This window comes from Budorcas taxicolor, chromosome 14 (genome assembly GCF_023091745.1).
Source record: "Budorcas taxicolor isolate Tak-1 chromosome 14, Takin1.1, whole genome shotgun sequence".
Classification (NCBI taxonomy): Eukaryota; Metazoa; Chordata; class Mammalia; order Artiodactyla; family Bovidae; genus Budorcas; species Budorcas taxicolor.
In genome coordinates this window covers 79,455,904-79,481,091 of record NC_068923.1, presented here as the reverse complement: position 1 = coordinate 79,481,091, position 25,188 = coordinate 79,455,904, and the positions used below count along the sequence as shown (strand labels likewise).

Sequence of the window (25,188 nt, the reverse complement as noted above, 5' to 3'; positions counted from 1 at the left end):
TGGTAAGGGAACTAGATCCCGCATGACACAGCTAAGATCCCACATGCCAAAACTAAGACCCAGCTCAGCCAAAAAACAGAAAGCTTTAAAAACAAAAGAAAAAGCAAGGGAATTCTCCAAAAACATCTACTTCTGTTTCATTGATTATGCTAAAGACTTTGTGTGGATCACACAAACTGTGGAGAATTCTTAAATAGATTGGAATACCAGACCACCTGACCTGCCTCCTGAGAAACCTGTATGCAGGTGTTATGCCCAAGTTGAGAAATCTCCCAATGACCACCAGGGAGCCGATATCCCATGCGAAAGCAAGGGAGTTTTTATTACCAAGCTCGAGCTGGGGCTCCCACAATTACCGACGCAGCAGCTATAGGGAGGAGCCCGGGTTTGGGGTTACATTGCTTATATAGGGAGTGTTCATGAAAAAAAAGAATTTCTAGGTAGGGGGACGTCTGATTGGTCACTTTCTTTCGAAGGGTTGTGTGTTAGTTTTGTTTGTTTGTTTGTTGTGTGTTTTTTGTGTGTGTGTTGGTTTTTGATTGGTCCCTCTTTCCTAGGTAGACCACAAGTTCCTGAACGTTAAGTCAGGAGATTCTGGTCTGGGGTCCGATTGGCTCATGGGTGGTGGGGTGAGGTCAGGGGATTTCCAAAGGCTCTTTTCCCAGAACCTTACAAAATGGAGTTTTTCTGTTAACAAAATGGAGTAGCCTGGATTCTTCATAGGTCAGGAAGCAACAGTTAGAACTGGACATGGAACAACAGACTGGTTCCAAATAGGAAAAGGAGTACGTCAAGGCTGCATATTGTCACCCTGCTTATTTAACTTCTATGCAGAGTACATCATGTGAAATGCCTGGCTGGATGAATCCCAAGCTAGAATCAAGATTAGAGAATTATCAACAACCTCAGATATACAGATGATACCACACTAATGGCAGAAAGCAAAGAAGAACTAAAGAGCCTTTTAATGAAGGTGAAAGAAGAGAGTGAACAAGTGAACTTTAAACTCAGCATTCAAAAAATGAAGATCATGGCATCCGGCCCCATCATTTCATGGTAAATAGAAGGGAAAAAAGTAGAAGCAGTGACAGATTTTATTTTCTTGGACTCCAACATCACTGCGGACAGTGACTGCCGCCATGAAAGTAAAAGACACTTGCTCCTTGGAAGAAAAGCTATGACAGATTAAATAGCATATTAAAAAGCAGAGACATCACTTTGCTGACAAAGGTTCATATAGTCAAAACTATGGTTTTTGCAGTAGTCATGTACAGATTCGAGAGTTGGACCATAAAGAAGGCTGAGTGCAGAAGAATGGATGCTCTTGCATTGTGGTGCTGGAGAAGCCTCTTGAGAGTCCCTTGGCCAGCAAGGAGATCAAACAAGTCAATCCTAAAGGAGATCAGTCCTGAATATTCATTGGAAGGACTGCCGCTGAAGCTCCAATACTGTGTGCCTCCTGATGTGAAGAGCCGACTCATTGGAAAAGACCCTGATGCTGGGAAAGATTAAGCGCAGGAGGAGAAGGAGACGACAGAGGACGAGATGGTTGGATGGCATCACTGACTCGATGGACATGAGTTTGAGCAAACTCTGGGAGATGGTGCAGGACAGGGAAGCCTGGCGTGCTGCAGTCCGTGGGGTCACAAATTGTCCGACACAACAGAGCGACTGAACAACAAACAACCTGCATCTACAGTTTTTGCCTCTGTGAGAAATTCAGTTTTCACTTGGGGGCAAATATCCAGGGAAAAATAGCTTCTAGCCTCTATCCCCGCTCCCCCCACCCCCGGATCTGATGGCTAAGATTCCTGGTTTCCACTGAAGCTACCCAGGTTCGACTTCTTGCTAGGTGATTAAGATCTCACTTCATGCCACCACTCATTGCTGCCTTGCCAAGAATACTACTATAACCATATATGTTTTATTTTTAACTTTTTATTTTTTTATTGGAATATAGCCAATTAACAATGTTGTGATAGTTTCAGGTGCACATCAGGACACAGCCATATATATATCTCCATTCTCCCCCCAAACACCCCTCCCATTCAGTCTGCCCTATATCATTGAGCAGAGTTCTTGGTGTTATACGTTAGGTCCTTGTTGGTTACCTATTTTATATACACCAGTATGTACATGTTGGTCTCATGGAAGCACTTTTAAAGGTGACATTTGGGGTGAGAACCGCAGGGGGTATGACCTTCTGTTTGGTTGGTGGTGAGGTTAGAGGGCGATGTCTCAGGAATATTAATCATCTGGGGTCTACTTCATCACTGTCCACCTGGGGTAGGGAGGTGTGTCTTAGTTTCTGCATAACGACTGAAAGGTACGTGTCAGATTGTTGCGCATCTCCCTTGGGGGCAGGCCGGATTCAGTTTGAACACTGGACTGTTCCGCCTTTTCTTGCTGAGCTGCTTTTTCTTTGTTTCTGCTTTCCCTCGATTCTCTAGTCGGCAAGCAGTCCTACCTCCTCTTTGAAGCTCAGGGAAGGCTTAGGAGACTAAAACCTTTTTCTACAAATAAGAAATGGGAGCCGTGGAGGGGTTTTTGTATCCAGAGGGCCTTGCAGAGTCCTCCTCGGCTTTGGTGTTCATTATTATTTCTTATTGGGGCTCGTGGTTGACATCTTGGGGATGACTCTAGAGTTCCTTGAGATCCAGGTTTACGCTACACAATAAGAATGTGACAACTTTACAGCCTCGTAAAACTATTCTTGCACTTAAGCAGCTTTATCTCATATTCGTCTTCCTTTCTATATAATCTGTCTTCAAGAAATATAGATCCAACTAGTCTTTCTCTTTTTCCAAATGCAAAATGAAATGGCATCCTTTCTAAGGAGGAGCAGGAGGTTGACACATGCTGTATAATAATCTTAACTCGTCTGAGATGCTTGCCTTACACAGTGATCAGCAGCTAACGTAGGACAAGGAAGGATTCTTCTGAGGTAAGAGATAGATGGGTTGGACACCTGGTGTTTGTCAAGTGGAGTAAAATTCAAGTTTTTTCTCACCCAGACACTCTCACTCAGTCAAGTCCGACTCTTTGCAACCCCGTGGACCCCACAGCCTGCCAGACTCTTCTGTCCTTGTGATTTTCCAGATGAGAATACTGGAGTGGGTTGCCATTTCCTTCTCCGAGAACAAAGCTAGAGGCAAAACCTGAGCTCTGCTAAAGAAAAGAGATAAGGTGCCCAATCCTGAGGTCAAGGAAGACTTCCCTGTCTGCACAAGTGCAGGAGGTCTTCTGGAGGGTCAAAACGGGAGGGAGTAAGTGTGGACATGTGCCCACAGGCCTCTATGGTCCGATCCATCTTAGCAAAACGTTGTGAGTGCATCTTGGGGATGGTCCAAGGAGTGGTCAGATGTGAAAAAAGAAACAAGATAATTGACCAAAGGTAAACAATGACCCCCGGCTTCCCAGGTGGTTCAGTGGTAAAGAATCCACCTGCCAGTGCAGGAAACAGAAGAGATGAAGGTTCAATCTCTGGCTGGGGAAGATCTTCGGGAGAAGGAAATGGCAACCCACTCTACTATTTTTGCCTGGGAAATCCCATGGACAGAGGAGCCGGGCAGGGTACAGTCCCTGGGGTTACCAAAGAGTTGGACTGAGTTAGTGACTAAACAGCAACAAAACAAAGACCTAGAAGGACTGTCCTATATAAGTGATTTAAATCACCTCTTTACTGGGCCCCTCCTCACTCAGGATGCTTGCATTCCTCTGCAAGTGTGTATCTCTGCCTAGTTTCTGACGTAGTTTGGTCCTCGTCATTCAGGATGGCCACACTCCTCTTTGAGTGTATATTTCTCTCTGGCTTTGGACTTACTGTGCTCCTTCTCCTTAGAAAGGATGCCATACCCTTTCTCTCTGATGTGTATCTCTGCTCTGCTTCTGACTTAATAAATAAACTGCTTTTCTACTATGTGTTCTCCCGAACATTATGCTGGGTCTGTAATAATAAACTTTGTACCTGTTTTTATAGTTTTTGCCTCTTTGAAACTTTCTTGCTTTCAAATGCGGGAAGGAGCTAGGGCCACTTTGGTTCTAGCCTCTAGCCCCTGGTGGCCTGGTGGCTAGGTTTCCTGGTTTTCATTCAGGCTTCCCAGATTTAGTTCCTGGAGAGGAAACTAAGATCTCTCTTCAGGATCACTCTCGCCCCGAGATCACTTCCAGACCAAACATTAGATGGGAGGAAATAACTGCAAACTGGAATCCTAGGAGTATCTAACTGTCTGCGTTGGGTCTCACAGGTGCTACCAAAAAAAACTGGGTTCACCTCTTGGTGGGTATGGAGCCAAAAGACAGAACCAAAACTAGGATTGTGAGAAGAAAGGATTTATTACTTGCAGCAAGTAAGGAGAACACTGGTGGATATTCCCCAAAACAATGTCTCTCTAAATAGCAAAAGGGGGGATGTTTTAAGCTAAGGTTACATGCGTATTCATGAAGGGGCATGGGTGATCACAGAGTCCAAACTTGAGTTGATCGAAGTCATGAGGGTCAGCAAAGGTCAACAACATCATCCCTTAGAGCAGTGGTCCCTAACATTTTTGGCACCAAGGACCAGTTTCCTGGAAGACAACTGCTCACCTCCTGCTGTATGGTCCTGTTCCTAATGAGCGGTGGGGGGTGTTGGGAACTCCTGCCTTAGAAGATGGTTGCACACTGGAAGGGGTTTAAATTCTGCAAAACTGTTCAAGAAAAGTGCGAGAAAGGTTAATGGTTACCACTGAAACACACCAGGGAATCTTCACACCTGATTTGTTATCTTTGCTATTGTTACTTCTCTTGCCCCTTAATAGTTTTTTCTTGTGTCTTTCTTGCTTGCTGAGGCCTGTTCAAGGACAAGCACTGGGGTCAGTCTTAGATCACAAAATGGCTTAGGCCAAAAAAGGCTTCTCTTATTAAAAGAAAGCCATGCCTGTTTCTCTTTTTTTTTCCCCAGGACTTCTTACCTTATCTTCTTACACAGAGACCTTGTGGCAGTACTTGGCTTAATGACTCTTTCTTTAGAGCTGCAGTCACGATTTAAAAACGCTACCTGAAGCACAGCAAGTATAGTACACATTCTATTTTCTGGGAAAAGATTACTACCACAGTGATTGAGCTGGGAAGCAGAGACAGACTGCTCTGGGCGGCTTCAGCAGCGGTTCAAAGGACTGCAGTTGGCCGGAATAACCGTTACCGTTTCCCTCCCCCAGCCAACCTGGAAGATAACAATGGGAATGGCACCGAACCTACAGAATATCTGCGAGATACAAGTGGAAGAAGAAAAAAAACCCTCACCACCAACTAGACTGTAAAAGAATCTCGAACCGGTGGTGGAGTTACACCAATGACCAAACGAAAGACGGGAGGCCCGGAACTCCACCGGGGGTCGACTCGGGGACTGCCAGGGGTGAGGGTTGATCGATTTCTGCTCCCCGGGGCAGGCGGCGCCGGCCGCCGGCTGGAGCCCGCGGTGACGTCACAGGGCCCCCGGCGCCCGTCACGTGGTTCGCGGGTGCCCCGCCCCGACCCCGCCCCTCTCCCCGCCCCGACCCCGCCCCTCTCCCCGCCCCGGCCCCGCCCCCTTTCCCCGCAGCCCTCGGAGCTCAGGGTCCGGCCGAGGTTCCAGCTGCTGGCTCTTTCCGCGGAGAGGCGCGGGGCCCGGGGCCGGTGGGCGGCGGACGGGGGCCAGGAAGAGGGAGCGAGGGTAGCCGGGGAGAAGGGGGCCGGCGACAGCCGCACGGTGCGCAGGACCGACGGCCGAAGCTGTTGCGAACTTGGGCGCAGAGTCGCGCCACTGCGCCCGCGGCCCGAGCGATGAAGATGGTGGCCCCCTGGACGCGGTTCTACTCCAACAGCTGCTGCCTCTGCTGCCATGTCCGCACCGGCACCATCCTGCTCGGCGTCTGGTACCTGGTGAGTGCGACCCGCCTGGGCGAACCCCCCCGCCTCGGGGTGGGGGTAAGGGGCGCGCACCTGCCCGGGAGGAGCGCGGGCGCCCCGGGACCCCGCTTCACTTTTCACACCGCCTTGTAGGTACCGGCTGCGGCCCTCCGGGTTGGGCGAAGCCGGCGTTAATCCTCCTAAAGTTATATTATTAGAAACTTAATTCTCTGGGCGGGCGGCTCCACGATGCGCCCCCCCACCCTACCCCACCCCCCCGGCTCAGCCAACCTGTGGCGGGGGCTGAGGTCAGGGCCCAGTGTTTGGGTGGGGATGGTTTCGGGGGGCGGTGCGCGTGGGCTGGAGTCGCTCTGAGAAAGGGGGCGCCCCAAAGCCCTCCGCCGGGAGCCGGCTGGGCCTCCTGGAGCTGCGCGGTTTCCGGCGAAAGCGCGCTTTGGTGGTCAGCGAACTCCCCGCACTCCGATCCTTGCCTGCGGAGCACGTGCCCGCCTTTCCTTTCTTCTCTGCGTCCGCTGGGCTTTGTGCTTTCGACGGGTCGGGAGAGCCGTCGAGGCGGTGAGCCGGCACCTCTTGCTGCCCGCCCCCTGCACCCTCCCACGCGTGCCCGCTCTCCCCGCCCGCAGGTGCCCGCGGATTTGCTGGCTCGTCTTCTGCGTGCCTTCGCATCCCGAGTGGGAATGGCTGGGGGTGGGGGTGCTCTACCCACACGCTTGTTGTAAAGCCCTTACCCTAGGAGGGGCTTGCCTTGTGATTCACTGCGTTTCAGTCGGCCCTGGACAGCCATTTTACACCCACGTACCTCCCCCTAAAACCCTCGATTTGCAGGTGATCCCCAGCTTCTTAGCAGACCCCGAAGGCCCATCTGGTCTGTTAGTTTGTTTCTAGGTTGGAGCTTTTTACTTGTCTGGGGAGCAGTGATTATCAGACACTAGTGAGGCAACCTGATGGAGTCGTGCCCTGTACCAGCTCCAGGTTGATTGTCACCCCCAACCCCCCACGCCAAGACTGCACCAGCACCGGAGTCGGGTTCCGCTGCATCGTGGTTTCTGTTCAATCATGATGGAGAGTTAAGCCCGAGCCTCTGGGCGCTGAATGCCTCTGCACCAGGAAGAAACTCCTTAGACGTGGTAGTAAGATGGCTTATACAACTTTTAGTGGTGGTACATTCTGATCTTCTTAGTCATCAGAGTGTTTTGGTCGGTTCATAGTTCAGTGTTTGGATATAACACGGACGTAAGTCGAATTGTGAACTCGTCTGTGGTGCCACTGTAAGCAAAATACCCCTCTGCCCCAATATGGTGTTCTCTGTACTATTTATAGTTTCAAGTTTCCTTTAGTCAGTGCCTATCACAGGCCACACAATAGAAATATTTGGCCTTAAAAGCTTTCAAACAGATCTTTAGTATATGTGAGTTCTTACTGTGCTGCTTGAATGCATGTCTTGTGTCCTCCTTGAAGATGTTGAAATCTGCAGGGTGCGAGTACATCTATGACTGTAATTTGTAAAATCTAGGGCACTGCATTAGGCAAATGGACTAGGTGATGTACGGGAGAGATAAATCTACTTGAGCCCCGTTGTTGGCGGTAATCCAGTAGGACGCATTGGTGTGATAAAAGGGAGGACTCTGCAGGCTTTGTCCACAGCTTGAGCGTGCTCTTTGGGGAAAGGAGTTATTGGTATGCAGGTTTTAGCATTTGGTAAGATGGCTTTTTGAAAAATAATTCGAAAGCTTTTAAGCAGATGTGAATACTTTGGGGCTTCCCAGGTGGCGCTAGTGGTAAAGGACCCGCCTTCCAATGCAGGAGACAAGAGAAACAGGTTCGGTCCCTGGATGGGAAAGATCCCCTGGCGGCAGGAAGGGCAAATTCCTCCAGTAATTCTTGCCTGGGAAATCCCCTGGGCAGAGAAGCCTGGTCGGCTACAGTCCACCAGGGTCGCCGATTGTTGGAAACGACTGAAACGACTTAGCATACACACAATGTACGCTGCTGCTGCTGCTGCTGCTGTTAAGTAGCTTCAGTCGTGTCCGACTCTGTGTGACCCCACACAGACCCCCATACACCCCACAGACGGTATATGCTATTGGTCCTCTTTATAAGTCTTTAGCTTTTCTCAAAACAATTTAATTTTTTTAAACTAGTGAGTTTCCCTCATCCTTTTACATATATAATTTGGTTATCCAAAACATTGATGTACACGTTCATTTTTAAGATGAAAGAGCTAAAGAACAAGGCATCTCTTTCTCTTTCCACCAGTCATCTGGATGGAATGAGGTCACGATCAAGAAAGGTAGAGTTTTCAGGAGAAAAAAAAGGGTAGGAGTATAGATAGATACTCAAAAAAGAGTCCACTAGAAAGGTAAAGGGAACCTTCTTTATGCGTTTTCTAATTGTTTTCTGCCACGACCATCTCCTAAGCTCCTGTGTGCCAGGTACTATTTGCGCTCAGTGGCTTCAGTTGTGCCCAACTCTTTTCAAACCCATGGATCATAGCCTGCCAGGCCCCTCTGTCCTTGGAATTCTCCAGGCAGGATTATTGAAGTGGGTTGCCATTCCCTTCTCCAGGGGACCTCTCCGACCCAGGGATGGAACCTGCGTCTCCTGCGGCGCCCCCGGATTCTTTTACCACTGAGCTGCTGGGGAAGCCCACTGTACTATTGATAGCAATCCTTTTTTTGGCTACACCCAGAGGCTTCCCTAAGAAGGGGTCAAACTCCGCTCTCCACAGTGAAATCGAGGAGTCCTCATCACTGGGTCTCCAGCGAATTCCCTAGATTCCTTGATGAAAAAAACCAGAGTGAACTATGGGAGGGCTGTGAGTTGAGTTTATTCAGTGTCTTGACTCTATATAAAATAGCCCAGGGGAACAACCTCTCCGACAGCTCTGAGAAACTGTTGTGAAGATGTGAGGGAGGAGCCAGGATATATGAATTTTTTGCTGTGAGAAAACCTGTAGTTGAAGTCCTAAGATGAGTGTTAATCACGGAACAGGCAAATCAGGTTAATGATTTTATGTATCATTTTCGAAGTATGGGAAGATGCAAGAATCTGGGAAAGTTGAAATTTCTCAGGAATGGATCTGGATTATCGTGGGGATCTGTCTGTCTCTAGCCTGAATTCCCCTCAGTCCCCAGAGTCCTGGGTGACTGCCGTGGCTAACGGCTAGCTTGATCCTGATAGAATTGGAGTGGCAGGCAACGTTTTTCTCTACAATGCTTTGCATAAGCTTAATTTTTACATATTCCTGGTAGATTTTTTTATTCCCATTTTATAGAAGAAAAACCAAGGCGAAGAGCTTAAGTGATTTGCAGCTTGAGGTCTGAGTGATGTATTGGTCTGTGCTGTTTCCAGTTTTACCTTTTAAAAGTTGTGTGTTTTGTTTTTGCCTTGAAATGATAAAGGTTTCCTTCAGTCCAGTTTTTAAAAAAAGCATATTGATTTCAGGTATTTGTATTAGCGATCACTTTTCATTTACTTTTATTTTTTTCCCTTTAAAAATTGAGGCGTACTTTACATATGGTGAAAAATCACAGATAGTAAGCGTACAGGTCATTGACAAGACCAATGTTTGCACCTTTGTAACCCACACCTTTAGAGAACATTCCCAGAAAGTTCCCTCGTGCCTCTTCTCAGAATATCCCCTCCATAGACACCCCACCCCATAGATATTTTGCCTATTCATATAAATGGAATTATACTGTAGGTGTTTTTTTGGTATTGGGTTTCTTTAACTTAGCATGATGAATTTTACATTCATTCATGGTCTTGGAGTATGTCAATATTTGTGCCTTATTATTGCTGAGTATTACTTTGTTGTAAGAATATACCACAATCTGTTTATGCATTTGCCAGATGATGGACATTTGGGTTTTTCCAGTTTGGAGCTATTATGGATCAATCTGCTCTGAACAGTTTTGCAAAAAAAAGACTTTGTGGACATCTGGTTTTATTTCTCCTGAATAAATACCTTGCAGTGGGGTTCTTGGTCGTCGTGTGTTTTAACTTGATAAGAAACTGCCAGGTATTTTCCAAATTGCCATTTTTACTCTGCAGTCAACAGGGTATAAAGTTCACTGGGTGCGTAGTGGTGGCTGTTGGTGACTTGGGTTTGAATTCCCCTGTGTGGCTGATGACCTGAAACAGTTTATCTATGCTTCTTGGCCAACTATATATCCTCCTTTGCGTTGACTGCACAGTTTTTAAAAAACTGAGTTTTACCTTTTTTTTCTTAATCCTTCAGATTTGTGAGAACTCTATATTTTGGATAATAATAATAATATAGTCCTTTGTTAAATATATTCTTTGTGAATATTTTCTCTCAGTGTGGCTTGCCCACTGATTTTCTTAATAGTCTATTTCGACGAACTGGAGTTTTTAATTTCAGTTAAGTTCAATTCGCCTTTTTTCTTTTATGGTTAGTACTTTCTGTGTTAGTGCTTGCTTTGCCTACCCTGAGATTGTAAAGACAACTCTATTTTCTTTGGAAGCTTTATGGCTTTAGCTTTTATGTTTACATCTGGTTTAGTTCTAAGTTTTTTTGTAGAGCTTTTGTGTTTTGTGTACTACGATGTGAGGTGGAGGCTTGTGTTTACTTAGAAAGGCAGTTTAATCATTAAACCTAAGAAAAAAAGTTGGTTTCTCCCATAACCTTTAATAGCTACAAAAGTTTTTTAGAAAAACAAGTAAGGTGTGTATCTATCCTCGCTGAATGAGGACGGATTTGTCTTGGTTTCCGGAGGGATCACGATTTGAAAGGAATACTTGACGCAGAATGCTTGCTATGTGGGCTTCTAGGATTTCCTCTCTTCCACACGACTTAATATTCTAAGCCTGAATCCGTTAACTTCTCCAAATTTGCCCATACTCAGATTTGCCCCACTAGTTTTCTTCGACCCCTGTCTCAGATTCCTCGGATAGCTGTCTCTGTCCCCCTTGCCATCTGGATCTCATTCCTTTATCCCATCTCCACGTTATATTGATTTTTTTCCCCCAACCTCCTGAGTGCCTTATTCTGTCCTGTTCTTACTCTTGCCACCACTTCTCTCATTTAGGCTCTCATTAACTCTCGCTTAACTATTATAATAGAATCATAACTGGTCTGTCTGCTTCTAGCCTTGCCATCAATGATCCATTTTTTTTTCCTTCTATTGCATATGCGATTTTCAGAGGTATTTTTCTCAAACACAAACACGAGCTTGTCATCCTACTCCTAAAAAGTGTGGGCTCACTGTCTCCTCCGGGAGATGTGTGTTTCATGACCCTTGTGTTTCTCATCCGCTGAAGTCGGCTTACACAGTTGAGCAATGCGGTGGATTTCACCGCATCCCTTTCCCTCCTCTCTCCCAACCCCTCCGCTTTCAGGTTACCTTCCTTTAGGATACAAATGGCTGCCAAATATGCCAGCCAGTACTTAAGCTGTGAGTCCTGAGATTCATTCAGATTTGATAAATTTATCTGTACAGTCCTGAATCAAACAGGCCATGGTTATGCGACTAGAATATACTGATGAATTTAGGTCTGGGATATGCCTCCCTTGAACTACTGGTTGGAGGGCTGTGAGTGGGGGGTGGTGGAGTGGGATTAATTTAAAATATCGATGTGAGAACAGAGGGTTGAGACATCCGGAGGCCGTTCCTGGGAGGAGAAAGAAAGAATATTTGGAGAACAATAATAAACAAAAAAAAATCCCTGCTGTATTCCTTATGCTAAAGGCCACATTAAAAAAAAACAACTTTATTTTGTATCGGAGTATAGCTGATAAATAAAAAATGTTGGGACAGTTCAGGTGGACAACAAAGGGACTCAGCCGTACATATGCATGTATCCATTCTCCCCCAAACTCCCCAGCCATTCAAGCCGACACATGACATCGAGCAGAGTTCCCTGTGCTCTACAATAAGTCCTTGTTGGTTATCCATTTTAAATATAGCAGTGTGTGCATGTCTGTCCCAAACTCCCTAACTGTTCCTTCCCCCGTCCTTCCCCCCGAGCGACCATAAGTTCCTTCTCTAAGTCTGTGAGTTTCTTTCTGTTTTGTAAGTAAGTTACAAAACCTTTCTTTTTAGATTCCACATATAAGGGATGTCATATGATATTTCTCCTTTTCTGTCTTAGCTTCACCCAGTGTGACGATCTCTAGGGCCATCCATGTTGCTGCAAATGGCATTATTTCATTCTTTTTAACGTAAAGCCTGCATTTCTTATGGAATATATTTTGCCATCAGGACTTGCATTGCTCCTGACACCCTCAAGCATACTCTTTCCTTTGTAATTTCCTGCATTTTATCCGATGATTTTCTTAGTATGTTTTAAAAAGTGGTGCTGATAGATGGAAGAATCTGTCATTGACACCTAGAATGGGTCCCCCTTTGTGCATACCATCCTTTTCATCATTTTCGAAGTGTATTTTAGGTTAGTCTTCAGCAAATACATACTGAATACCTCTTTGTGCCAGACGCTATTCTTTGGGGAGTTGGCCATATATCAGATTATAAAGGATGAAAGAGCTCAGAGTAGCTGGTCTCATTGGCTTTATGACCTGGCCTGTCAAATAAGCAACTAGTTCACTTTGAAAGTCACAGCTTGCTTATGTACCCAAGCCTGGTGGGTTCTTTTTGTATCCTTAGAAGTCCTGGTGCAATAACTATTGATTTCTGTCTGGATAGTAATACTGGACAGTAAAGCCGACATCTTGCATTTGTAGAGTGATTGATAGAGGGTTTTCAGTGGACTTTCACATTTGTTCCTGTTTAGACCTCAAAACATCCCTGGGGTCAGGCTCGATAGGTGATGATATGCTCCCTTTAGATGAATAGTTTATTTCCAGCTGTCAGATTCTATACCTTGGTCCATAAGTCCAGGGCAAAATAGGGACTAACTCGTAATACGTCGGTAAGTCTTATTACCTAGTGTTTTCCTGACTATATTAGATTGTAAAAGACTGAAATTCCAAAGTAAGGAGTATGGATTTTATTCTGTAGATAGTGAGAGGCACTGAAGAATTAACAGGGGTGAGAGGGTGAAAGCAGTTTTTAAGGAAGATGGAAAGGGCCAGCTATTTTAGATGGCCCCGGTGACGAGGCAGGGTGTGGACAGCCTTTCAGATGGGAGATGCTGCTCTGCCAGGTCTTCCCACCAGAAGTTTCTCATTTGCTCATGATGCAAGTTATATGAATGGGAACTCTCATTGGTTAGTTAATGATACAAGTCTGTCTTGGCCATCCTGCTTCTCTCCATCTGAATTCAGGAATCGAGCAGATTTGGGACAGAAATGGATACTGGGTTTTCGAGAGATATGTCTAATGAGTCCCTTTAAAAAAAAATACAAGCCTCCCCACCCACAAATAAAAAGGATTAAGGGAAGTTTTATGAAATATTGTCTGCTGAAGATTTCAGTGGTATTTACTACCTTTTAAAAAAAGCTTCAAAAATTATTTTTATTTATTATTTATGGCTGTACTGGGTCTTCGCTGCTGCACGTGGCTTTCTCTAGTTGTGGTCCGTGGGCTTCTCATTGCTTCTGTAGTTACGGAGCTCAGGCTCCAGGGCGCGCTGGCTTCAGTAGCTGAGGTGCGTTGGCTCAGGAGCTGTGGCTCATAAACTTAGCTGTCCCTCAGCCTGTGGGCTCTTCCCCGGACCAAAGATAGAACCTGTGTCCCGTGATGGATGTTCATCCTGAACATTTTAAAGGCAAGCCGACCAAGAAATAAAGTGTTTGTTAATATCACTTTCTCTGGGTCCCACTATAGATACATTTTAACGTAACGTAAAAAGTCCTGAATATTTATTGGAACAACTGATGGTGAAGCTGAAACTCCAATACTTTGGCCACCTGATGCGAACAGCTGACTCATTTGAAAAGACCCTGATGCTGGGAAAGATTGAAGGCAGGAGGAGAAGGGGGCGACAGAGGATGAGATGGTTGGATGGCATCACCGACTCAATGGACATGAGTTTGAGTATACTCTGGGAGTTGGTGATGGACAGGGAAGCCTGACGTGCTGCAGTCCATGGGGTCGCAAAGAGTCAGACATGACTGAGCAACTGAACTGAACGTAACAAAGTGGTTAGCGTGAGTTTTACACCAATGAAAGGTTGTTGCTGAATGAAAAGACACTGGGATTCTTGGCCTCCGGAGAAGAATTCAGTCTGGGGCCAGAGACGAGGCTTGATTGCTCAGAGCTTTTGTGTAATAAAGTTTTATTAAAGTATAAAGGAGATAGAGAAAGCTTCTGACATAGGCATCAGAAGAGGGCAGAAAGAGTACCCCCCTGCTAGTCTTCAGCTGGATGTTAGGCCCCTCATCCATAACATGTATTTTGTGATAATCTTGGCCCCAGATGATTCATCCTGGGCCATAAAACGATTGACTTGAATGTTGTAGAAGGGCAGATTACCATACAAATAGTTTCGTTTATATAGATTAGGGGAACAATATCTGAGTATAACATACTGGTTTGTCGAGTAGGTTCTGAGCCATTAGGCGGAACCGACTTGAAGACGGGGTGGGGGTAAATGCATAGTACATTAACATAGCTTAAGACAAACATTTCCATAAGAAAAATGCATTGGTTAACTCAAGGTTTGAGAATAGTTAACTTCAGGTGAAACCAGGTGTCATTATGGCTACACAGTATTTTAAGAGAAACTTCCTTTTAAATTTGTATAGAGAAGGAAAAAATATCGCTTGTTTGTTTCCTCCTGCCGCTTAAGAGAGTTAAAAATGTCTGACACTTGCAGCCTGTTTCCTCCATTTGGAGACCCCTGGCCTTCCTGCCTGTTCACCCTTTCACCAAGATGTGGATTCTGTGAAACACTCCTATCCCAGTAGCCCAAAACAAGACAGAGGACTTAGCTGCATGGTAGGCAGGGAGATGGTATCTTCAGCTGGGGATTAGCATATCCAGATACCCCTGTTACTGTGATGGAAGGGGAGAACAGATTCCAGGGGCATTTGCTAATCTGACATGACACCTAACAGTAGTCTTATTGCTGCGATCCTGCTGCCTGTTGGGCAACTGTTACTAATGACTGGAGGCTTTAATTCCAGTATACAAACCAGTACCTTATGCGCTTTCCTGGTGGCTCAGATGGGCAAGAATCTGCCTGCAGTGTTGGAGACGTGGGTTCGATTAGTGGATCAGGAAGTTCCCCTGAAGATGGAAATGGCCGTCTGCTCCAGTATTCTTGCCTGGAGAATTCCATGGACAGAGGGGTCTGGGGCTACAGTCCAGTTAATAATTCTAACAATAAATAGTTGCAAATAATCGTTCAAAAGTATCACAAAGCAATTTAAGTAAGTCATAAAATGGTTGCAACCACCGATAAAACCGCGTAGTATTCAAGTGCGAATATATCTTTCCTAAGGTCTGTTGCACCAGTGGAGTTTTTAATTGCTTGTCAAAACTTTATTTAAAGATAAAATGAGAGCACATGATAGCATTTTCAGTATGAAAGCACCTGTTGTCATCTGTGTAAGACATCAGATGCAGCTAGCTGGTGGATCAGGAAGCCATAACTTGTGCTTATGGATAAGGGTTTCCCACCTCAAATAAAGTGAAAGTGAAGTCACTCAGTCGTGTCTGACTTTGTGACCCCTTGAACTGTAGCCCACCAGGCTCTTCTGTCCATGAAATTTTCCAGGCAAGAGTACTGGAGTGGGTTGCCATTTCCTTCTTCCCATCTCAAAATAATTGTAGAAAATATAAGCCTAGAAGGAGTGTTGATGTGTATCTGGTTATTTTTTTCCCTTCATTTCATGTGTTAGGAACTGTGTGAGCTGCTGGCAAAACAATATGATTCAAAATAGACCCCGTCCTTGCCAACATGGAATCTAGGGTCTAGTAAGGGGAAATTGCCGGTAATAAATGTGTATTAATTAGTAATCACAAATATTGGAACATAATTGTGGTAAGCAGTTTTTGCCTATCTGCTGTTTTTTTTTACTTCTATGGCCGTAGTGGTTCATTCAAGAAATTTAGTATATGTACTTAACAAAAGTCTAGACTTAATAATATCTTTGCCTTTCTTTTGAACAGTATCCGTCCTTTAACTCGTCATTTCTTTTATTTTAGTGTCTTTTCTTTTTAAAGCTTCCCCAGGACACTGACCTATACAATCAGTGTTTGCTTAGAGTTAGCCACATATTTACACATCTGTCCATCATTTTCTCTTTTTGCAATTACTATAATATTTATTTTAAAAATGGACATTCTAAACTCCACACGTGGAAAGTACATGACCCATCATTTTCTCAACCAGCTTTTTCGCTATCACTATCCTTCTGTCTGATGTTTAAACATCTCCTTTAGTGAGGGTCTGTTTTATTTGTTTGTTTGTTTTGCTGTGCCAGGTCTTAGTTGTGGCTGTGAGTTCTAGGTTGAGGCATGTGGGACCTAGTTCCCTGACCAGGGATTGAATCCGAGCCCCCTGCGTTGGGGGTACGGAGTCTTAGCCACTGGACTGCCAGGGAGGTCCCAGTGAGGAAGATATGTTGATGGCAAACTGTTATTCTTTGAAAATGTCTTTATTTGGCTCACGTTCTTGAAAGATATCTCACTGCTTGTGTCTGTGCTTGGCTGTTCAGTCGTGTCCAACTCTTTGTGACCCTTGGGACTGTGGCCCGCCAGGCTCCTCTGTCCATGGGGTTTTTCAGGCAAGAATACTGGAGTGGGGTCACCCTTTCCTCCTCCAGGGGAATCTTCTCAACCCAGGGATCAAACCCCAGTCTCCTGGGTCTCCTGCTTTGCAGACTTGATTCTTTACCCTCTGAGCCATCGGGGAAGCAATCCTTGGTTGACAGTTGCTGTCTCTTAACACGCTGAAGCTCTCCATCCACTGTCTCTGTAGAGTTATGCTTTGCTGCTAAGAGGTCAGCTGTCAGTCTTGTTGACATTTACTTTTTCTTTTTTTTTTTCCTTCCTTTTTACAAAAATACTTATTTCGCTAGGTAGGGTCTTAGTTGTGGCCTGTGGGATCTTCATTGCTGCACGCAGGATCTTTGCTGCAGAGTGAGGGCTTTTCTCTAGTTGTGGTGCTGGCTCTGTAGTGGGAGCACGCATGGGCTTAGTGGTCCCATGGTATGTGGCGAATCTTAGTTCCCTGACCAAGAGTTGAACCTGTCACCCCTGCGCTGGTAGGCAGATTCTTAACCACTGGACCACCAGGGAAGTCCCTTGACCTTTACTTCTGATTCATTAGGTCTGAGGTTGGTCCTGTGGTTCTACATTAGTAACACATGTGGGATGATGCTGAAACTTCATTTTGCTGACAACACTTTTTTCTCTCTTTTTTTTAACTGAAGTACAGTTGATTTACAGCATTGTGTTCATTTCTGCTGTGCAGCAAAGTGACTCAGTGATACAGACCACACTTTTGATAGCAGTGGTTTATGGCCTCATACATTTCTGTATGAGGCTAATTTTCTTTTCTCAGAATCATGCTTGTGTAGTCAAAACTTGACTGTTTTTATTCCTTCAAACAGGTTTTAGTAGCAGAAAGATCATAGCACCTTTGTGAAAATGTTTAAAAGATTGGGGTTGGGCAGAGATACATGGGAGATTGGGGTTGACATATACACACTATTATTTATGAAATAGATAATAAGGAGCTACTGTATAGCACAGGGAACTCCATTCAGTAATCTGTAATGACCTATATGGGAAAAATTTTTTAAAAAGAGTGGAGAGAGAGATTGATATATATATATATGTATAACTGACTCACTTTGCTGTATAGCAGAAAGTAACATAACATTGTCAATCGGCTATACTCCAGTAAAAAATTTTTTTAAAGTTTAAGTTAGTAAGATTTCAGTAGGTGCTTTCTTCGATTCTTGTTATTGACCTGAGAATATTTCTTTGCCTTATTTTTTTTCTCTTTCATAGCTCTTTAGAAACTAAAAGGAAGTTTCTTAGATAATCTGTTTGTTCTAAAGTAAGTATGTAAACAGGAATAGAATCTTAAAAGATTTATTTATATTAGTGACAGTTAATAATTTACTGGGTAATCTTTTCGTTAGTTTACTTTGAGGAATAGCTTAGGATGGTGATCTTCAGAAGCTGTTTACTTTTGAAGTAATCTAATGCTATTTTCTTTTAACTAAAAGTAACGATGTCAGATATTAATATCATCTTCAAGAATGCTTCATTACCTAGATTCATAGTAATGAATATTTATGGTATGCATTTTATGTACAGAAAGGAGAAAAGCATTATTTAACAATTTACCATTATGATTGCAAAGCATTTCTTTGTCTATGAGTAGTTAGACTGTATCATTGGATTTGATTTTAATTTGACAATTAAAATTTTTTAAAAACAGCTATCAAGTTATACATTCGCAGCTTTTTATTCTAAATTTCAAAGTATGTGTACAAAGTAGAAGTGTATTTTTTGGTCTTTAATTTCAAGTTTTGGATTTCTTTTTAGGTGATTTAAATGTATTGCTATTTTGTAAGAAAAAGTTTAACTCTAAAGTACAAATAGCAACACTGTTCTTGAATGGAAAGCAAAATTTGTATTCCAGTGGTTATCTGTTATTGCCTCTTCCCTTTCACTAGTAAAGACATTCTGTTTTATGAGTTTCAGTTTTGTCTTTGGTAGATAGCTGTGGGAATAAACTATTATTTTGAAGCTAAGCAGGGAGTAGTAATCACTTTAAATAGTCTTTCAAAGCATGTTTCTTCTTTTTTCTTTTTAATGATAATCCAAGTTGTTGGAATCGGATGGTTGCAAATAGGAACTAACAGGTCTAATATATAGAGCGTCTCAGAACACAAAGAGCACCAGGGTTGCGGCCCTAAAAAAATTAGCCATTTTTGCACTTTATATTTTCTCCTCTTTTCCAGATGCTGGCCTTCTAAACCTTCTGGTGCTTGATCCTTCTTTGTGGAGATTATAAACTAGGCTCTGGCTTGGCCTATCTCTTTATATTCAGAGATCCAGAAAGTTCTTTAGGGCACGGGGGGAACACAGTTGTTCTTTTGTCCACACCTGCCTCCCAGGTCTCCCAGTGGCTCTTTGGACAGCCTTCTTTGTGGCTTCTGCCTGAGGACTATCCTTTGCCTTCTGTCCACTGTCCAGACATCTTCCTTATCATTCCAAGAGAATATAGTGGTGACTCAGCCCGAGCCTGAAGATCAGAACCCGACCAAGTCCATTCAGGGAAATGGTAGTTGCAAGTCTGTCTGCCTCTGCTTGCCAGCCTCAGCTCACATGAGAGCGCCTTGCTGGAACACTCCCTTGAAAAGAATTCCGAGCCTGCTGCCAGTGGATTGGTTAACAGAGGCGCCAGGCCTTGTGAACCGGTTGTGGTGGCTTCTTGGGTGGGTCCTGGGTTACTGGACAAAGGACCCATGACTGAGTCTCTGCTGAAAAGGTCACAACTCCCTGCAGGGTTCCCAAGAATCCTGAGAGTCCTCGTCTGTGGAGTGGTTATAGCATTGATCACACCACCTAGGGCAGGCAAAACTGCTTCAGCGATAGGTAGAAGGTGTAGTGGTGGTGGTTTCTTGATTTAACCCATCACCTACGCAGAAGGTATATGGAAAGGATGGCACTAGGCTGCAAAGTGAATCAGAAGGCCTGCATTGAATTTGGGATGTGGGGGGAGGGAGAATCTGTAATTCACTTTTAAAATTTGCCTACTGAGGTGGAGGTCTAAGGAAAGATACAGTGTCAACTTGACTGCTTAAACTTTGTCCTGCACGCACACTGTATAAACCAGGGATTTATAGCTTCCGTATTGAAAACACTGGCTTTACTTACGATCCAACTCAGAGGACTGCCAAGGGCTGCTCGTTTTTACCTTTCTGTTTCCTTGAACTTTCTCTTAACATTTAGTTCTCTGTCACTTGGCCTGATTCCCTAAAATTATTCATTTATGCTGTAATCTTCGTCTCTCGAGATCTCCGAGTCTCCAACTTTCTCGTGTTTAGAAGGTCCTCTTCCTACAAAGGCTTTCCATTGCCTCCCTCTTCTCCCCAGCCACAAGCGTAGCAAAATTCCTTTTTACGCTAAATGGAACAGCCAGTTTATTTGACTGTCCTCCCTACTAGACAGCAGACTAGCTTGAGGGGAGATTAATATGTATTGATGTTAGCCTAGTGCTTGGCATATATTTGTTGCCTAATAGCTAATTTTTGAACGATTCAGTGGATGCGTTTTAATGTTACAACATTTCTTCTACATTTTATTTGGTTGCTGATGTTTGTTTATATCCTGGACTACTATGATTTTATGGTGAATTAAATTTCCCCCAGCATGTATTTACCACAGTTGTTTGAGTTGAAATAGTTAAGTGTCAGAAATTTATTTCACTGTCAGAACAGGACCACGTAGACAGGGTCTTACTTGAATAAAAAGCACATTTGTGTCAGAATTCTAACATTAAGTAAATTTCAATTAAAAGGTCCAAACTTGGGACTTTCTGATGGTCCAGTGGATAAGAATCCACCTGCCAATGCAGGGGACAGGGGTTCGATCCCTGGTCTGGGAGGAATTCACATGCCACGAAGCAACTAAGCCCACGAGCCACAGTTACTTTTTTTTTAGTCAAACTTAATTTCAGTTTTCCTATTGAAATTGCACTCAAGTGAAAGGCACATCTGCCATTGATAGTTTTTAGAAGATAAAAAAATTAGGCAGCTGTCCAAAAACAGTGTCATCAGATTATAATTTATATTTTTAAAATTTTAGCCATTTTACTGTGACTATCGCACACACAGAAAAAGTGCACAGAATATAACCGTGTTGGTTACCAACGGAGCAAACACTTGGTGTATCTACCACCCACCTGTGACTTCTTCAAAAGGTTACCCTAGAGGTGACGACATGTATCCTTTACTTTTAAAGATTCTCACATTAATTGGTACAGTTCTCTCCCTGGACAATACAGGGACCTACAGTCAGTTCAGTTCCAGTTATGCCCTCTTGATCTATATGCTATTATTATGGATTGTTTATATTTTGTAGTCATTATTGTTATTATTTGTTATCAGTATTCACAATTGCCAACATAAGTATCAGTTATATTCTTAACTTTTTGGCCCATCTTCTGCCTTCCATCTGATATCATTCTTTTTTTGTCCAAAGAATACCCTTTAATGCTTTCTTTACCGCTCAGCTGCTGATGACAGGTTCCTTTGGTTTTGCCTGAAGGTATCTTAGTTTTGTTTTCATCCTTAAAAGATTGTTGTTTTTAAGCTTGTAAGGTGGTCCTTTCCTCCCTGACATTTTGGAGATGTAACTCCATTTTCTTCTAGCTGCTTTTGTTTTTATTACAGCCAGCTGTCTGAATATGTTCTTCTGTTTTATCCAGCTCATCTTTTTGTTTGTTTGTTTGTTTGTAACCCTCTTAATGGGTTAAACCCATTCACTAAGTTCTTTTATTTGGCTACTGTATTTTTCATTCTAGAGTTTCTATTCCTTAAAAAAAAAATCTCTCATACCCCCGCCCCCCCGCCTTTTGTGATTCAAGTACCGTGCCAAAATTCTCATTCTGTTTTTTCTTTTTAAATCTCTTTGAATATTGTAAGTGTAGGCACTTTTTATGGGGAGCCCATGAACTCCAGCATCTAGAGCCACACCTATGGTCTGTTCTGCTGTCTGTTGTTTCTGCTGGTCCTTACTGTTAGCATTCCTGTCTTCTCCTGTTTCTTGTATTTTGGATGTTGTATTTCAAAAACTGAAGAAGTTATTCGACGTGTGGGATGGCATTTTTTCCCCACTAAGACGCTTACTCCTTGGAAGAAAAGTTATGATAAACCTAGATAGCGTATTCAAAAGCAGAGACATTACTTTGCCAACTAAGGTCCGTCTAGTCAAGGCTATGGTTTTTCCAGTGGTCATGTATGGATGTGAGAGTTGGACTGTGAAGAAGGCTGAGCACCGAAGAATTGATGCTTTTGAACTGTGGTGTTGGAGAAGACTCTTGAGAGTCCCTTGGACTGCAAGGAGATCCAACCAGTCCATCCTAAAGGAGATCAGTCCTGGGATTTCTTTGGAAGGAATGATGCTAAGGCTGAAACTCCAGTACTTTGGCCACCTCATGCGAAGAGTTGACTCATTGGAAAAGACCTCGATGCTGGGAGGGATTGGGGGCAGGAGGAGAAGGGGACGACAAAGGGTGAGATGGCTGGATGGCATCACGGACTCGATGGACGTGAATCTGAGTGAACTCCGGGAGTTGGTGTTGGGCAGGGAGGCCTGGTGTGCTGCGATTCATGGGGTCGCAAAGAGTCAGACACGACTGAGCGACTGAACTGAACTGAACTGAAGGGTTTTGATAGATTCTTACAGGCAAGTGGTGGTCCCCTCCATCCAGTCTCAGATGCCGATGAGGCAAAGCTGGGCGGTGTCCCTGCCCTGTCCCCAGGAATGAAGTGCATCTTCCTGCAGCCCCTTCCCGATCTGACAGCGAAGCCCTGGGGGCTTCTGCCCTCCAGCCCCACCAGGGTCCCTCTCCTGCAGGTCTTCACTCTGTGGCCTAGCTGTCAGGGTGCCCTCAGGGTCTTTGTTCTCCTCCCTCTTTGCTGGAATCTACAAATTGCCCTCAGGAGTATTTCTGCCTTCTCCTGAATCTTGGCCTATTAGTTCCTCACTGCCTTGCTAGCTAATAGCTTCTCACATGTGTTTTTGTTCAAATTTTCTAGTTGTCCTCAGTGAGAAGATTAGTTTGTATAACATAGTTCACCATTCCTTGGGGTCACAAGAGTCAGACACCAATACTGAAAGTGGCAGATCTCATAATTGTCCTTAGTGTTTTCACTCTGACTCTTTTTTTCTCCTCTGACATGCCTATTTCCAGGTGGGTTTTCTTGGGGGGGGCGGTGGTTTGTGCTGCATGACGTGTAGGATGTTAGTTCCCCCACCAACGATCGAACTTGGGCTTCCAGCAGTGAAAGCCCAGAGTCCTAACCACTGGGCTGCCGGGGAGTTCCCTATTTCCCAGTTTTAGCTTGAATGCGTGGCTAGATTTGCTTGTTATTGGCCATCTTCTTACTAGTAGGTGTCTTTTTTTAGAGAGTGAGGTGTAATACTAATATTTTAGAATATGTTTTATATTAAGAATCTTTTTGAAGCTTGAAATATTTTTTCCTGATCATAAAAGCAACTATGGTCTTATTAGATACCCTGAAGAATACAAGAAAAGGTACAGTGATAATAAAAGGTAAAAGGCAGCAGCAGAACTACCACATGGTTGATGACATTGTATGTTTTAGTGTTTTTACTCTATGATTAATGCCTGTGAACGTAAATAATCAATTGGAATAAATTTTACACTGTGGTACTCAGTTAACATAGCGTGAACATTTTCTTGCCATTAATATTTTTTAATATGACTTTTAATGCTTATGTAGCATTCTCTTATTTGGTTGTAATCTTATTTAATTATTCTAATTCTGTTTAAAATTTTCATCACTATAAATAAGTCTGCAGTGGTCATTTTTGGACGCAACTTTCTGTGCTGAGTTCTGATTGTTGTGTAATTATCATTCAGTGGGTTTGAGTGTTCTTAAGTTTCTTTTATTGAGTCTTTTAAAAAGTGATAATTGCATTTTACCTTTTCGGTTGTTTCGATTCAAGCTGCAAGTCCACTGTTCATTTAGGGTCTGGTATGATTGAAGGGTGAAGAGCACTTTGGATCCCCAGAGAATATACAAGGGCCTGACACCACTTAAGTAATTGGACAGACGTTGAATTTATCTGCATGTGGAAGTAATCATTGTCAAGAACAAGGGGAAAAATATGTGACACCACAGGAACACTTGGTAAATAGAACAGGAACAGCTTGTACATGACCTCCCAAAACAGACAAAGAAAGCTCAAATGCTGGTGAACATGAACCGAACAGGAACGTAAATACTACCTCCCTTTGGTTTACATTTTGATCAGCTATGGCCGTTACATAATCGGCTCCTGGCAAGTCCTAACCGTTTTCTTGGTTCTCATTTGGTCGTGACGTTTCATTCTTGGTCACAATGGATGACTGGGTGATTGCTGTGTTCTCTTTTGGGAAGTGCTTCTTTCCCAGTGCTCTTGGGGGCTTTGACTTGTGTTTGACCTTTTCCATCCGACCACGTTTAACATCTGCCGCGGCTAGTTCTGCATACACACCCTGGTCTCCCCTTCACACAGACCTAGGTCCTCATGGGTCACCCTGTCAGCCTACTGCGTTCACATCCTGCAAGGTGTCTCAGATTCCCATCCAACACCTGAGGTTTCATAGAATAACCCAGTAAACATGCGGCAACACACAGACCTTCTGTTACGAAGGTTTCGCTCTGGGATTAAAAGGGCGCAGTGGTGAGTCTTTGGCGATGTGTAATGACCTTGCCGTTACATCTTAGTATTATCTGTCTCCTTTCTCTGGATTCTGGAGGAGCAAGGGCAGCTGGAAGGGAACCTTGGCCTCAGGAGTGTGTCCGAGAAGGGAGAAGGGCCAGAGGGGACAGGGCGAGAGGATGACGATGACTGCAGCAGCCGAGCACAGCCCACGTAGGACCTGGGACCCGCTCGGGAGCAAGAACACACATAAGCGGGAGCCAGAACTAGGACATCGGGAAGGAGGTGACTCGTTCAGAGGCTGATCAGAAGAGAGGGCAACAGCTCTCAGGACTGCAAGTCAGGCCACCAAAAGTGGGTCAGGCAGACACACCCACAGGTCTGCCCGAGGGCCAAAGAGGGAATAAAAAGGCTTCGAGGACACGTGGCTGAGCCAACACACGATAACCCCAATAATCCCGACAGCGTGCAAGTACTGTGGGCTGCCCAGGTGTGGCTCTGTGGTAGAGAATCCGCCTGCCAATGCAGGAGACGAGGGTTCAGTCCCAGGGCCGGGAAGATCCCCTGCAGGAGGAAATGGCAACGGGCTCCAGTGTTCTTGCCTGGGGAATCCCACAGACAGAGGAGCCTGGTGGGCCACTGTCCATGGGGTCACGGGCGTTGGACACGACTGAGCCGTGCACATATGCAAGTGCTTTCCCCACCTAACATCAACTTTGTCATAGTTCTTATTTCTGATGATGACTAGATTTTGTCACCCCGGCTTGGAATTTCAGTCTGTTTTTCTGCTTCTTTTTTATCTTTGCAGCTCGTCAGTTCCTATGTCTCTAGTAACTTCGCCTCCACGTGGGAAGGCCTTGGCTCTTCCACACACAGGACCTAAGACAGAAGTCACTTAACCTCCCAAACCGATGCCTAAGATGACACGTGTGACAGGGCTGTCATGAGAACCGGGGTGAAGTGGATCAGACCCTCACTGCAGCTCAGCCAGAGTGTTGAGGGCCTTCCGGGTTGC

At 44.3% G+C, this 25,188-nt stretch overlaps 1 protein-coding gene across 2 annotated transcripts in view; it reads left to right on the top strand.

Moving 5' to 3' along the window:
- Window positions 1-5,589: 5,589 nt before the first annotated feature.
- The window catches only part of LAPTM4B (lysosomal protein transmembrane 4 beta), a 66,084-nt gene continuing 46,485 nt past the window's right edge, over window positions 5,590-25,188 (top strand). For both annotated transcript variants that reach the window (XM_052651970.1, XM_052651969.1), the window contains exon 1: window positions 5,590-5,901. In XM_052651970.1, the coding sequence (XP_052507930.1) occupies window positions 5,803-5,901 (99 nt within the window). In that variant the 5' untranslated portion in view covers window positions 5,590-5,802. The remainder of the gene's footprint in view (window positions 5,902-25,188) is intronic.